Source organism: Portunus trituberculatus, chromosome 26 (assembly GCF_017591435.1).
Source record: "Portunus trituberculatus isolate SZX2019 chromosome 26, ASM1759143v1, whole genome shotgun sequence".
Lineage (NCBI taxonomy): Eukaryota > Metazoa > Arthropoda > Malacostraca > Decapoda > Portunidae > Portunus > Portunus trituberculatus.
In genome coordinates, this window is record NC_059280.1 from 1,264,406 (window position 1) to 1,278,737 (window position 14,332).

General features: G+C 47.1%; 1 protein-coding gene across 5 annotated transcripts in view; it reads right to left on the reverse strand.

The window, feature by feature from the left end:
* Nucleotides 1-805: 805 nt before the first annotated feature.
* The window catches only part of LOC123509132 (SR-related and CTD-associated factor 4-like), a 34,176-nt gene continuing 20,649 nt past the window's right edge, over nt 806-14,332 (reverse strand). For 3 of the 5 annotated variants that reach the window (XM_045263292.1, XM_045263291.1, XM_045263289.1), the window contains 8 exons: nt 14,110-14,302; nt 11,760-12,029; nt 10,724-10,939; nt 10,230-10,392; nt 9,602-9,915; nt 8,907-9,209; nt 6,309-6,485; nt 806-2,967 (listed from right to left, as the gene is read on the reverse strand). In XM_045263292.1, coding sequence (XP_045119227.1) covers nt 1,334-2,967; nt 6,309-6,485; nt 8,907-9,209; nt 9,602-9,915; nt 10,230-10,392; nt 10,724-10,939; nt 11,760-12,029; nt 14,110-14,302 — 3,270 coding nt within the window. In that variant the 3' untranslated portion in view covers nt 806-1,333. The remainder of the gene's footprint in view (nt 2,968-6,308; nt 6,486-8,906; nt 9,210-9,601; nt 9,916-10,229; nt 10,393-10,723; nt 10,940-11,759; nt 12,030-14,109; nt 14,303-14,332) is intronic. The other 2 variants (XM_045263290.1, XM_045263293.1) reach the window with 2 other exon arrangements.

Here is a 14,332-nt window from a genome sequence, read left to right on the forward strand (position 1 = left end):
CAAACACCGCGTTTTTAATCAAGACGCTTGGTTTTTTTTTTTTTTTGCATTTTCTTCGCTTTTTTTGAAACGCCGCTGTGATGAGGACAAAAAAAGCAAAAAAATAGATAAAAAAAAGAAAAAAAACATGAGAAGAGAGAAAACATTGAAAGAAACGACAAATTTTCCTCCTTTTCTCGTTTTCCAGGGCTGCGGCGGTGGTGACGGGGGCGTGGTGGTGGTGGTGGTGGTGGTGGTGGTGGTGGTGGTGGTGCACTGATCACTAGCAAGGCAGGGCAGCGGGCGTACAAACGGGTGTCTCCCCTACCTTGCATGTCTCACTACATTTGAGTGGGCACGCTTGTTCCAACGTCGAGTGGTGTCTGGCGGGGAGCGACCTACCTTCTCCCTCTCTCTCCCTCTCCCTGGCTCTCTCTCACTCTCTCCTCTCTCTCCCCACACTCTCACACACTCGCTCTTTGGGGCTTTTCACTGCAGACAAGATTGGACATGTGTGGACTGACTGACTGACTCACTGGATGATTGACTGGCTGGCTGGCTGACTGGCTGGCTGATAGAGTGATTGGCTGACTGGCTGACTGACTGACTGACTGGTGAAATAATTAAGTTTTATCACTGTAGAGTTGCAATGCTACTGACAGAGTGATACAGTGAGTGAGTGAGTGAGTGAGTGAGTGAGTGAGTGGTTGGCTCCTCTCTCTCACTCTCTCTCTCTCTCCCCCCCTCTCTCTCTTTCTCTCTCTCTCTCTCTCTCTCCTTTCCTTGCTTCTCTGCAATCTGTCTGGACAAATGAAATGTTCCGGCCTTTACAAAATTGTCTATAATTTATTATAATTTAAATTGTCTTCTTTAAAAATAAAAATAAAATGCGTAGAAATGTCTTTCGCACGGCAGTGGCGGCGGCGGCGGCAACACCCAGCCGCCGGCCAGCCGCCGTGATCACAGCCATAGTATTGAGTCACCTGGCCCACCCCAACCCAACCCGCCCCACCCCACCCCACCCGCCACCACCCTGGGTCCTGTCTTGCTGGGGTCCTCACACACACAGCACTGCCCCACCCCGCCCCGCCCCACACACCGCTCACCACTAGTCCTCGTTCATGGGGCCGCTGCCCCCCACGTCCTCGTCCTCCTGGGGCTCTGGGGCAGGGGAGCCGTCCTCCTCCGCCCACTGTCCTCAGTGCCCTCATTGGGGCGGCCATCACCATCAGCATAGGCCCCGCCCTGCCCCGCCCCCTCACTCATGGGGCTCAGGTCTGCCCCAGAGCCATCCTCTGCATACCTCTCCTCCGTCTCCATGGGGGAGACTGCCCTGGACTCGTGCTGGGGCGCCCTATGCGGCGGGGAGGCCTGGGGTGCATCCATGGGCTCTGGTGGCGGGGATGACTGGTTGGGGGAGGCAGCCCGCACCGGGGAGTGGGGCGGGGAGGCCTGGGGGCTGCACCGCGCTGGGGACTCCTGTTGGGCATGAGGCGGCGAGGTGTCCTGCTGGGCTGGCTGGGGGAGATTCCTGGGGCTGTGGTTGTGGGGGAGACTCCACTGGGGCTAACCGGGGCGGGGAGCACTGCGGGGCTGGGTGTGGTGGAGAGTCCTGCGGGGTTGGCAGGGGCAGAGACTGCTGCTGGTGAGGCTGGTGGGGCTGAGAGGGCTCCTCCTCTGGCCCCGGGTGTGGTGGGGAGTGATGTGAGGCGGGGTGCGGTGGGGAGGGGTGGTTGGTGGTGGGGGAGGATGCCTGGGGCAGTGTGGTGGGGGGTGGGGTGGGTGCAGCATTGTGGTGGGGTGAGGTCTGGGGTATTGGGGAGGGTTCTAAGGGGGGTGGGGGAGCGGTGGGGTCCTCCTTGGCTGTGGCCTCAAAGGGGTCATACAGGTCCCTCTCTTGGCGCGGGGCGGCGGCCGGCCCATCCTCAGTGTGGGGTGGGGCAGCGGCCTCACCCTGTGGTGGGGAACTGCTGCCGCTTTGTTCTATGCTTGGTGCCGGCGTGGGGGCCTCCTTCTCCTGAGGGGGGGCACCGCTGGGGGCCTCACTGCCCTCACCCAGGGCCACTCCATCCCCTGAGGGCAGTTGTGGTGGCTGTGGCTGTGGAGGCTGTGGCTGCTGTGGTGGGGGCTGCTGCTGCTGCTGCTGCTGGTGTTCCCGGGGCTCAGGCTTTGTGTCTTGGGGTGGATCGGGGCCCCTGGGTCTGGGTGGGTCCTGGCGGTGGTGGTGGTGGTGTGGATCTGGCAGGTGATCCTGGGTGTTGGTGGGGCGGGGTGGCCAAGTGTCCCAGCCGCCGCCGCCCCCACCGCCGGGCATGTCCTCTGCCCCGGGCAGCAGCGGCGGATCCTCCCGTGGCGCCCACCGTGACTTCTCCCACGGCCGTCGCTCCTCCCGTCGCCGTTCTCGCTCCCCCTCTCGCCCCTTGGCCTCCCACGGCCGCTCTTCCCGCCCCGGCCCCTCTTCACGCCCATCACGGCCCCGCCCGCCACCGCCGCCGCGCTCATCCCGGCCCCGCTCCTCACGCAGCCGGTCGCCACGGTAACGGTCGTCGCGGCCGCCCCGGGGTCGGTCGTCACGGCCCCGTTCGTCCCTGGAGCGATCATCACGGCCCCGGTCGCCCCGCGGGGGCCGGTCGTCACGGGAGCGGTCGTCCCTGAAGCGGTCGGTGCGGCCCCGATCATCCCTGCCCCGGTCATCGCGGGACCGGTCATCACGGCCCCGGTCATCTCTGGAGCGGTCTCGGGGCCGGTCGTCCAGGCCCCGGTCATCCAGGCCCCGGTCCATGGAGTGGTCCCTGTCCAGGTCTCGGGGTGGCCGGTCATCGTCCCGGCTGCCCCGGTCCCGCTCTCCGTCCCGGAAGTGGTCCAGCTCACCGTCCCGCCCACGCTCTGGGTCACCCCACAGCCGGTCCGGCAGGCCCTCCCTACCCCCATGGGGCACCTCGTGGCCCTGGAACCGTGGCCCCGGCCCTGGTCCGTCCAGCCACATGCCTGCGGAACACCACACCGTTACACACACACACACACACACACACACACACACACACACACACACACACACACAGTTTATCTACAAAGTCTTGAATAAACATTAATATTTTGGTGTACACTTTCTCATGTACTAAGATGTGTGTAAATCTGTCTTGTGTAGTTAATCCCTTCAGTACTGGGACACATTTTTACCTTGAGTTTTGTGCACCATTAGACCATTTTATTGACATTAGGAAGGGTGTATGGAGGGCAGAAGATTAATGGCCACAGTCTTCACTATTTTAACCCCTTCAGTACTGGGACACATTTTTACCTTGAGATTTGTGTACCATTAGACCATTTTATTGACATTAGGAAGGGTGTATGGAGGGCAGAAGATTAATGGCCACAGTCTTCACTATTTTAACCCCTTCAGTACTGGGACACATTTTTACCTTGAGATTTGTGTACCATTAGACCATTTTATTGACATTAGGAAGGGTGTATGGAGGGCAGAAGATTAATGGCCACAGTCTTCACTATTTTAACCCCTTCAGTACTGGGACACATTTTTACCTTGAGATTTGTGTACCATTAGACCATTTTATTGACATTAGGAAGGGTGTATGGAGGGCAGAAGATTAATGGCCACAGTCTTCACTATTTTAACCCCTTCAGTACTGGGACACATTTTACCTTGAGATTTGTGTACCATTAGACCATTTTATTGACATTAGGAAGGGTGTATGGAGGGCAGAAGATTAATGGCCACAGTCTTCACTATTTTAACCCCTTCAGTACTGGGACACATTTTTACCTTGAGATTTGTGTACCATTAGACCATTTTATTGACATTAGGAAGGGTGTATGGAGGGCAGAAGATTAATGGCCACAGTCTTCACTATTTTAACCCCTTCAGTACTGGGACACATTTTTACCTTGAGATTTGTGTACCATTAGACCATTTTATTGACATTAGGAAGGGTGTATGGAGGGCAGAAGATTAATGGCCACAGTCTTCACTATTTTAACCCCTTCAGTACTGGGACACATTTTTACCTTGAGATTTGTGTACCATTAGACCATTTTATTGACATTAGGAAGGGTGTATGGAGGGCAGAAGATTAATGGCCACAGTCTTCACTATTTTAACCCCTTCAGTACTGGGACACATTTTTACCTTGAGATTTGTGTACCATTAGACCATTTTATTGACATTAGGAAGGGTGTATGGAGGGCAGAAGATTAATGGCCACAGTCTTCACTATTTTAACCCCTTCAGTACTGGGACACATTTTTACCTTGAGATTTGTGTACCATTAGACCATTTTATTGACATTAGGAAGGGTGTATGGAGGGCAGAAGATTAATGGCCACAGTCTTCACTATTTTAACCCCTTCAGTACTGGGACACATTTTTACCTTGAGATTTGTGTACCATTAGACCATTTTATTGACATTAGGAAGGGTGTATGGAGGGCAGAAGATTAATGGCCACAGTCTTCACTATTTTAACCCCTTCAGTACTGGGACACATTTTTACCTTGAGATTTGTGTACCATTAGACCATTTTATTGACATTAGGAAGGGTGTATGGAGGGCAGAAGATTAATGGCCACAGTCTTCACTATTTTAACCCCTTCAGTACTGGGACACATTTTTACCTTGAGATTTGTGTACCATTAGACCATTTTATTGACATTAGGAAGGGTGTATGGAGGGCAGAAGATTAATGGCCACAGTCTTCACTATTTTAACCCCTTCAGTACTGGGACACATTTTTACCTTGAGATTTGTGTACCATTAGACCATTTTATTGACATTAGGAAGGGTGTATGGAGGGCAGAAGATTAATGGCCACAGTCTTCACTATTTTAACCCCTTCAGTACTGGGACACATTTTTACCTTGAGATTTGTGTACCATTAGACCATTTTATTGACATTAGGAAGGGTGTATGGAGGGCAGAAGATTAATGGCCACAGTCTTCACTATTTTAACCCCTTCAGTACTGGGACACATTTTTACCTTGAGATTTGTGTACCATTAGACCATTTTATTGACATTAGGAAGGGTGTATGGAGGGCAGAAGATTAATGGCCACAGTCTTCACTATTTTAACCCCTTCAGTACTGGGACACATTTTTACCTTGAGATTTGTGTACCATTAGACCATTTTATTGACATTAGGAAGGGTGTATGGAGGGCAGAAGATTAATGGCCACAGTCTTCACTATTTTAACCCCTTCAGTACTGGGACACATTTTTACCTTGAGATTTGTGTACCATTAGACCATTTTATTGACATTAGGAAGGGTGTATGGAGGGCAGAAGATTAATGGCCACAGTCTTCACTATTTTAACCCCTTCAGTACTGGGACACATTTTACCTTGAGATTTGTGTACCATTAGACCATTTTATTGACATTAGGAAGGGTGTATGGAGGGCAGAAGATTAATGGCCACAGTCTTCACTATTTTAACCCCTTCAGTACTGGGACACATTTTTACCTTGAGATTTGTGTACCATTAGACCATTTTATTGACATTAGGAAGGGTGTATGGAGGGCAGAAGATTAATGGCCACAGTCTTCACTATTTTAACCCCTTCAGTACTGGGACACATTTTTACCTTGAGATTTGTGTACCATTAGACCATTTTATTGACATTAGGAAGGGTGTATGGAGGGCAGAAGATTAATGGCCACAGTCTTCACTATTTTAACCCCTTCAGTACTGGGACACATTTTTACCTTGAGATTTGTGTACCATTAGACCATTTTATTGACATTAGGAAGGGTGTATGGAGGGCAGAAGATTAATGGCCACAGTCTTCACTATTTTAACCCCTTCAGTACTGGGACACATTTTTACCTTGAGTTTTGTGTACCATTAGACCATTTTACTGACATTAGGAAGGGTGTATGGAGGGCAGAAGATTAATGGCCACAGTCTTCACTATTTTAATCCCCCACATGAGTTTGTGAAGCTGTACAAAATCACCAAATAGTCACCACAAGGAATAGGGAAACACCTCCTAGTACTGAAGGGGTTAACCAGACAATTATTTCTCTATCAACATCTACATCAATCACTTTTTTGTATCTCAAAGGCAACACCTCTGAAGCAAAACATATCAACCCACTCTATCTCTCCTTTCAGGCATATTCTTACATTAATAGACCAACAAATCTCTCTTTCTGTAGTTTAAAAGGTATATTTACACAAACACAAACACACACACACACACACACCCTGCCTGTAAAACCTTAAAAATCACAAAATAGCCCTAAAACCTTAAAAACTCTTAAAAATCACACACACACACACACACACGCACAGTACCGCCCCGCCAATACTTACCGGGGCGCTGACCAGGCATACCCCCAGGACCCCGCATGGCCCCACCCCCGCCAGGCATCTCCCCCATTAGAGGTGGTCGTGTCCCCATCAGAGACCCCATCCCCATTGGTGGAGGCCCCAGTAACCCCCTGGGGCCCTGGAAACCTCCAGGGCCATGCAGACCACGGGGGCCAAACCCTGGGAGGAGCAGAGAAATGGGGGTGATTAAAAATGGGGTGCTGGAATGTTGTCTCCCCCATTAAGCTCCCCCGGGGTGAACTGGAATAGGGGTTTAGCTAGTGGCATGCTGGAATTAATATTTTTGGGGTACCACAGGGTAAATTTCCCCAGTAAACCTTGAAATGACCCTTAGAAACCCCCAAAACTACCCTTAAAATATGCTACAACTCCCAAAACTACCCTCAGAACCTTATAAACTTCCCTAAAACTCCTTATATACTTAGAACCATAAAAATACCCTTAAAATCACAAAAATATCCTTAAAAATCCCCCCAAATACTCTTAAAACCTTAATAACTTCTCCAGAACCCTTAAAACCTTCATATAAATTGCAAAACATACTTAGAACTTCAAAAAACACTTAAAATCACAAAATAACCTTATAAACCCCCAAAATGCACTTAAAATATACTAGGGCCCCCCAAAGTACCCTTAAACCCCTAAAATACCCTTAAATTATACTAGAACCCCAAAATTACCTTAAAAAAATTGCTAAACATACTTAGAACCTTAAAAATACCCCTAAAATCACAAAAACACACTTAAAAACCCCAAACTTACCCTTAGAACCTTAAAAACTTCCCTAAAACCCTTCCAAAGTTACAGAACATCAAGAAATATTACAAAACACATACTTAAAACCTCAAAAATATCCTTAAAACCCCAAAATAGCCTAAAACATCCCTAAACCTGCAAATACATGCCTAAAACCACAAAACACCCCTAAAATCCTCCCATAACCCACTTCAAATATTGTTATCCCTAAAACCTTTAAAAAACATACTTAGAACTCTCAAAACATCCCTTAAGCCTATAAAAATATTCTTAAAAGCAAGAAAACATCCTTAAACATTCCTAAAACCTTAAAATTAGTCTTAAATAGCTCTTAAAAACAAAATATCCCTAAAACCTTTAAAAACATCTTTAAACCCCACAAAACATCATTCAATACTTTATAACTTTGGAAATATCTCTTACGACAAAAAAAACACCTTCAAAATCTTAAAACATCCCTAAAACCCTTTAAAACACCCTAAAAACATCCCTTATCCTTTAAAACACCCTTAAAATTCTCTAAACATCCCTAAGTCTTTAAAATGTCCTTAAAACTCAAAGCATTCCCATAAACCTTTACAATATCCTTAAAACATCCCTAAAACCCTTTAAAACACCCTAAAAACATCCCTTATCCTTTAAAACATCCTTAAAATTCTCTAAACATCCCTAAAGCCTTTAAAATGTCCTTAAAACTCAAAGCATTCCTATAAACCTTTACAATATCCTTAAAGCTCTCAAAACATCCCTGAAACCCTTAAAAACATCCTTAATCCTTTAAAATATCCTTAAAATTCTCTTAAACATCCCTAAAGCCTTTTAAATGTCCTTAAAACTCAAAGCATCCCTATAAACCTTAACAATATCCTTAAAACTCTCAAAACATCCCTAAAACCCTTTAAAACACCTAAAAACATCCCTAATCCCTTAAAACATCCTTAAAATTCTCTAAACATCCCTAAAGCCTCTAAAACATCCTTAAAACTCAAAGCATTCCTAAAAACCTTTACAATATCCTTAAAACTCTCAAAACATCCCTAAAACCCTTTAAAACACCCTTAACCCTTTAAAACATCATTAAAACTCTCAAAACATCCCTAAAACCTTTAAAACTTCCTTAAAACTCAAAGCATCCCTAAAACCTTTACAATATCCTTAAAACTCTCAAAACATCCCTAAAACCCTTTAAAACAATCTTAAAAACATCCTTAAAACTCTCAAAACATCCCTAAAACTTTTAAAACTTCCTTAAAACTCTCAAAACATCCCTAAAACCCTTTAAAACACCCTTAAAAACATCCTTAATCCTTTAAAACATCCCTAAAACCTTTAAAACCATCCTTAAAACTCTCAAAACATCTCAAGAGCCTTAAAACTTCCTTACAGCTCTAAAAACATCCTTAAATAATATAAAAATAGCCTTATAAACCTTAACATGCATCTTTCCTAACTAAACTATCCTTAGAACCTTCAAAATTCCCTTAACAAGTCTCAAAACATCCCTAAAACCTTAAAAATACCATTTAACACCACAAAACCCCTAAAAACTTATAAAATACCCTTAAAAACTTAAAATATCCCCTTACTACCTAAACTATCCCTAAAACCTTAAAAAACACTTAAAAAAACACCAACATTCTGACAAACATCCCTAAAACCTTAAAAATACCCTTTAACACCACAAAACCCCTAAAAACTTACAAAATACCCTTAAAAACTTAAAATATCCCCTTACTACCTAAACTATCCCTAAAACCTTAAAAAACACCAACGCTCTCTTTGACAAACTAGGACAGCCCCGCCCCGCCCCACCCCGCAACTCACCTGGCCCTGAGTGCCCCGACATCATGCCAATCCCCATCGGGCCAAAACCATCGCCCCGCATTCCCGAGTGGCTGTGTGGGGGACCTGGTGGGCGCCCCATCATCCCTGGGGGGCCCCCTGAGCCTGCCCCAGGGGGACCGAACCCCACTGAGACAAAATTGTTGAACCCTGCAGGGCCGACTGGGCCGTTAGGGCCGCCACCGCCACTGTTGTCGGGGCGGAAGCTTGGTGGTCCATCAGGGACACGGCCACCTGGGGGGAACCCGGGGGGAGGCCCTCCAAAGGGTTCTGGGTCAAAGCGGCCTGGGGGAGGAAACAGGGAGGGGTTAGTGAAGAAGAAGAAGAAGAAGAAGAAGAAGAAGAAGAAGAAGAAGAAGAAGAAGGCCAACAACAATAAACACAAATCACTCCCAAACACCCCAAAAATACCCCAAAACACCACAAGACACCAAAAATACCCTAAAATACCCCAAAACATTTTCCAAACATCCTAAAATACCCCAAAACACCTCAATGTACCCCAAAACATTTTCCAAACATCCTAAAATATCCCAAAACATCTACAAAAATATCCAAAACTACCGCAAAACACCCAACACACCTCCACAACACCCCAAAACACTCAAAAACACCCCAAAACACTCAAAAACATCCCTAAACACAAAAAAACATCCCAAAACACCCCATAAACTCACCATTATCTCGTCCTCTCTCTCTTTCCCTCTGTTCATCATGCATATCCCTTCCCACTCTCTCTCTCTCATGTTCTCTCTCCCTTCTCTCCCTCTCATAGCGATCTCGGTGTTCCATGTCCGGGGCCCCACCAGATGCAAGGTTCCGCAGCCTCTCAACCAGCCCCAGTTTCTCCACGGGGGCTGGTGGGGACTGGCCAGGCCCTACAAGTCGCTCGAAACGTGATGGGCGATCCCTGCGGCGCTCAATCACGTCGCCGCCGCTGCTGCTGCCGCCGCGTTCGTCCTTTTCCTTTGGTGGTAGACCGTTCTCCTTCCTATGGGGTAGTTTGAGTTAGGTTAGGTGGGGTGGGGTGGGTGTGTGTGTGTGTGTGTGTGTGTGTGTGTGTGTGTGTGTGTGTGTGTGTGTGTGTGTGTGGAATCTTCCTTAAGCTATCATATAAATAAACACACACACACACACACACACACACAGACAATGAGAAACAAAAAGAAAAAAATAAAATAATAAAATAAAAAAATATCACACACACACACACACAGAGAGAGAGAGAGAGAGAGAGAGAGAGAGAGAGAGAGAGAGAGAGAGAGAGAGAGAGAGAGAGAGAGAGAGAGAGAGAGAGAGACTCACCCAATATCAGACTTCTCCACAGCATCCTCCATCTCAATATCCATGTCGCTGGAGTCGTGTGGCATGGGTCCTGCCCCGCTCCCGCCATGCCCCGCGTTGGAGGAGGCCATGGTGGTGACTGGGGCGGTGGGGAGGCTGTTCTGGAGCTCCCCACCTGGACCCACTGTGAGGGGAGAGAGATGGGGAGGTTAGACAAGCTGGGGAGAAGAAAACAACTACTACTACTACTACTACTACTACTACTACTACTACTGCTACTACTGACTGTTTGGTGGCCAGTGTGGTGAACAATAGCTAGTTAAAAGGTCAGTAGTAGATGAAACTTGATTAAAATGCTTTGATAAGGGCCACAAGTTCCTCACACTCAGAAATGCCTATTGGGAACACTGACTACCTTAACTACTACTACTACTACTACTACTACTACTACTACTACTACTACTACTACTACTACTACTACTACTACTACTACTACTACTACTACTACTACTCACTCATGGCTCTATTGGGCATTGTGGGAGCCATGCTGACTGGGGGCGGCATTGCTCCGATCAGTGGCTGCCCCAGTATGGACGACACAGGGGGGTGGACGCCCAGTGGGGGGAGGCCGAGAGGGGGTGGCACTCCCATGGGGGGCAGGTTAGGGGGCACGAATCCCTGGGGTAGTGGTGGCATGCCTCCTGGTCCTGGGCCGGGGCCAACCTGGGGTGCTGTGGGGACGAGGGAGAGAGAGAGAGAGAGAGAGAGAGAGAGAGAGAGAGAGAGAGAGAGAGAGAGAGAGAGACCATAAGTTTATATATAACATCCCAAAAACCTTTCAAATAACCCCAACACTCTCAATATTCCTTTTTCCCTCATTATTCCTAAAAACTCCCTTAAAATATTTCCCCCCAAAAAAACTTACACTCCTAAATGGCCTTAAAACACACCAAAACACCCTTGAAACACCCTAAAACACCCTTTAACACCCCAGAACACCCTTGAAACACCCCCAAAACACTATATACCCTTAAAGCCTCCTAAAACATCTCAAAACACCCTTAACACATGAAGCACCCTAAAATGCCCCAAAACTACTTAAAACACCCCAAAACACCCTTGAAACCCCTCAAAACACCCCTAAATACCCCCAAAACACCCTAAAACCCATATAACAGTCTAAATTACCCCTAAAACACCACAAATAACCTTAAAACACCCTTAAAACACCCCAAATGACACAGACACCCCAAAACACTCCAGACACCCCAAAAAGACCCTAAATCCCCCATATGACCCTTATAACCCCAAAAACATCCTTAAAACACCCCAAAATTACCCTAAAATCCCCTATGACCCTTATAACCCCAAAAACACCTGTAAAACACCCCAAAATGCCCCTAGAACACCACAAATGATCCTTATAACCCCCAAAACATCCTTAAACACCCCAAATGACCCAAAACACCCTAAAATGCCCCCATAACACCCCAAATGACCCTTATAACCCCAAAAACACCCCAAAATGACCCCATAACCCTCCATACTTACGCGGCATATTAGGCAGACCGAAGGGAGGGGGCAGCATATTTGGGGGCAGTCCCGGGGCACTGTTGGGGAGGGGTGGTGGGGCATCCCTGGTCACGTCCTGCCCCTTCTCTACCGGGGGCGGGGGCATTGGGGGCAGTGGGGCCACAATATCCTGGCTGCGGGTGTTGGGGGGATGGCCGGGTGGGACAGCGATGGGGACGAATCCAGGAGGGGGGCCAGGCGGGGCTCCCTCTAGTCCATAGCGACCTGGCGGGGCGAGGCGGGGCGCAGCTAGATTAGGTTAGATTTGGTTTAAGTCTCTCCCTCTCTCTCTATCAAACACATACACACAAATACATACAAAGGCAATTATCTTCTCTCTCTCTCTCTCTCTCTCTCTCTCTCTCTCTCTCTCTCTCTCTCTTAAGTGGGGCGTCCGGTTTAGAGACCCAAAAAATATGAAAAATGACGTTCTTTGTGGTAAACAACTAAGTGGTAGGTGTACACATTAGCTATTATTTCACCAAGTTTTATGGCAAAACAGACACTGGTTTCCGTTTAAGTGGCATTTAAAGGTCCCGTACTCAACCACGCGCGTTTACATCAGCAGAATCAGTTTTTTTTCTCATAAACTACGAAAAAAAGGCAAAAATCTTCGACTATTTTTGGTGGACATATACGGCAACACTGAGAGTCTATGGGGAGACAATCAAGGCACCAGCAAGACTCAGGAGGGGGAAAGCTAAGAGAGAGAGAGGTTGTTGGTGCATCTCTCGCTACCAGCCCTTCACTCTGCTAAACACCACGTCATTTAGTCACTACACCCTGCTTTCCACCTACTGCCAACCATGGGACGGGTGCCTAAGAGGAATGAGCAGAGGAAGGACGCCTGGAATATGAGTATGGAAGCTTAAAGAATGACAAGCGTGTTGAACCTGACACCTCAAATGCTCCAGTACACATCCTTGCGTCACCCACCACCACCACAGCCTACCACATCTCACGCATAACAAAGACAGGGAAATGAATAAGAAAAGGCCTCATTACTCACAATTAGAGAAGCTTTTCTACAAAATAATGAGAAAGGAAATGAAGATGTAAAAAGTGACGAGGAGCTTGTCACGCTGACCAAAAGGAGGCTGATAAATCTTGTTTCCTCTCGTTATTCCTGGCCAGATCCTGCCTCTGACTACAGTTTGGAGCCTGATGTACCAGAACACCATCACTATGAACTGCACAACATCCAACTTGAACAACACATCACAACCAGAAAATGTGACAGGTGGACGTGGGAAGACAAGCCTCTCCAGGACCAACACATCATTGCCCGGGGGGGACCAGGAGCCTCGTACACATCTAATTGTATTGTGAGAATGTAGATAAAAAAAAATAACATAGAGTAAACCTGAATAAACCTCCTAGTGTGTTATAACGGCGTCGAGATCGATCAATAAACTTCATCGGCCAGTATCTCAAAACATAAGTTATTCCCCTTCTAAAATCTATTTTGAAGCCAATTTTAGCTTGATTTCAATGACACAAGAACTAAAAACGAGAGGAATACTTCTTCTATCAATTCACGTTGCTATTTTTTTTACATATGTGACCTGGAATTTTGTATTAATATTTCATGGTAAAAAAAAAAATAAATAAAGATGAAATAAAAGATCTAACGCGGTGTAAACATCTCATATCATAACATGTGTTTGCCGCAGGGATATGAAGGTTGTGGAGCAAATAACGCCAGAATAACACTCCTACATTTTAGTTGCAATTATAACTGCATGCCGGGGTTGGGGACTAGACTGGGGATGAACGTCTAATATTGATGTACAGGTTGCCAAGACTTCACAACACAAGAATCACAGTGTTTCATCAAGATTTACCAGACGCTCCCCTTAAACACACCAAGACAAGATTCTCTACTCCTCTCTCTCTCTCTCTCTCTCACTCACACTAGAAGACAAATTTCCTCTTATGTTTTCTCTCAACCTCTCTCTCTCTCTTCTCATTCCTCTTTTCTCCTCTCTCTCTCTCTCTCTCTCTCTCTCTTTCTTCTCTTTCTCTCCTCTCTTCTGTTTTCTTTCAATCTCTCTCTCTCTCTCTCTCTCTCTCTGCATCTCCCCACCCCTCCTTACCTCTCAGCCAGTCGGAAACAGTCTCCTCTCGTTTTCCCTTCTCTCTCTCTCTCTCTCTCTCTCTTTCTCTGCATCTCCCCACCCCTCCTTACCTCTCAGCCAGTCGGAAACAGTCTCCTCTCCTTTTCCCTTCTCTCTCTCTCTCTCTCTGCATCTCCCCACCCCTCTCTCCTCTCCTTTTCCTTCTCTCTCTCTCTCTCTCTCTTTCTCTGCATCTCCCCACCCCTCCTTACCTCTCAGCCAATCAGGAACAGTCTCCTCGTCAATCATGCCTCCCTCCTCCAGGTTGTCCAAGTCAATGCTGCTCATCGTCACCAGTTTGTGGAAGGGAATATAGGAACAGCCCACATCCACCTCCCAGTAGTCTTTAAATTCTTTCCCTTTCACACCCTTCCCTGGCGCCCATGCTAGGGTGATGGCCTTGTTCTGGGGGCGGAGAGGTAGAAGGATGTTAGG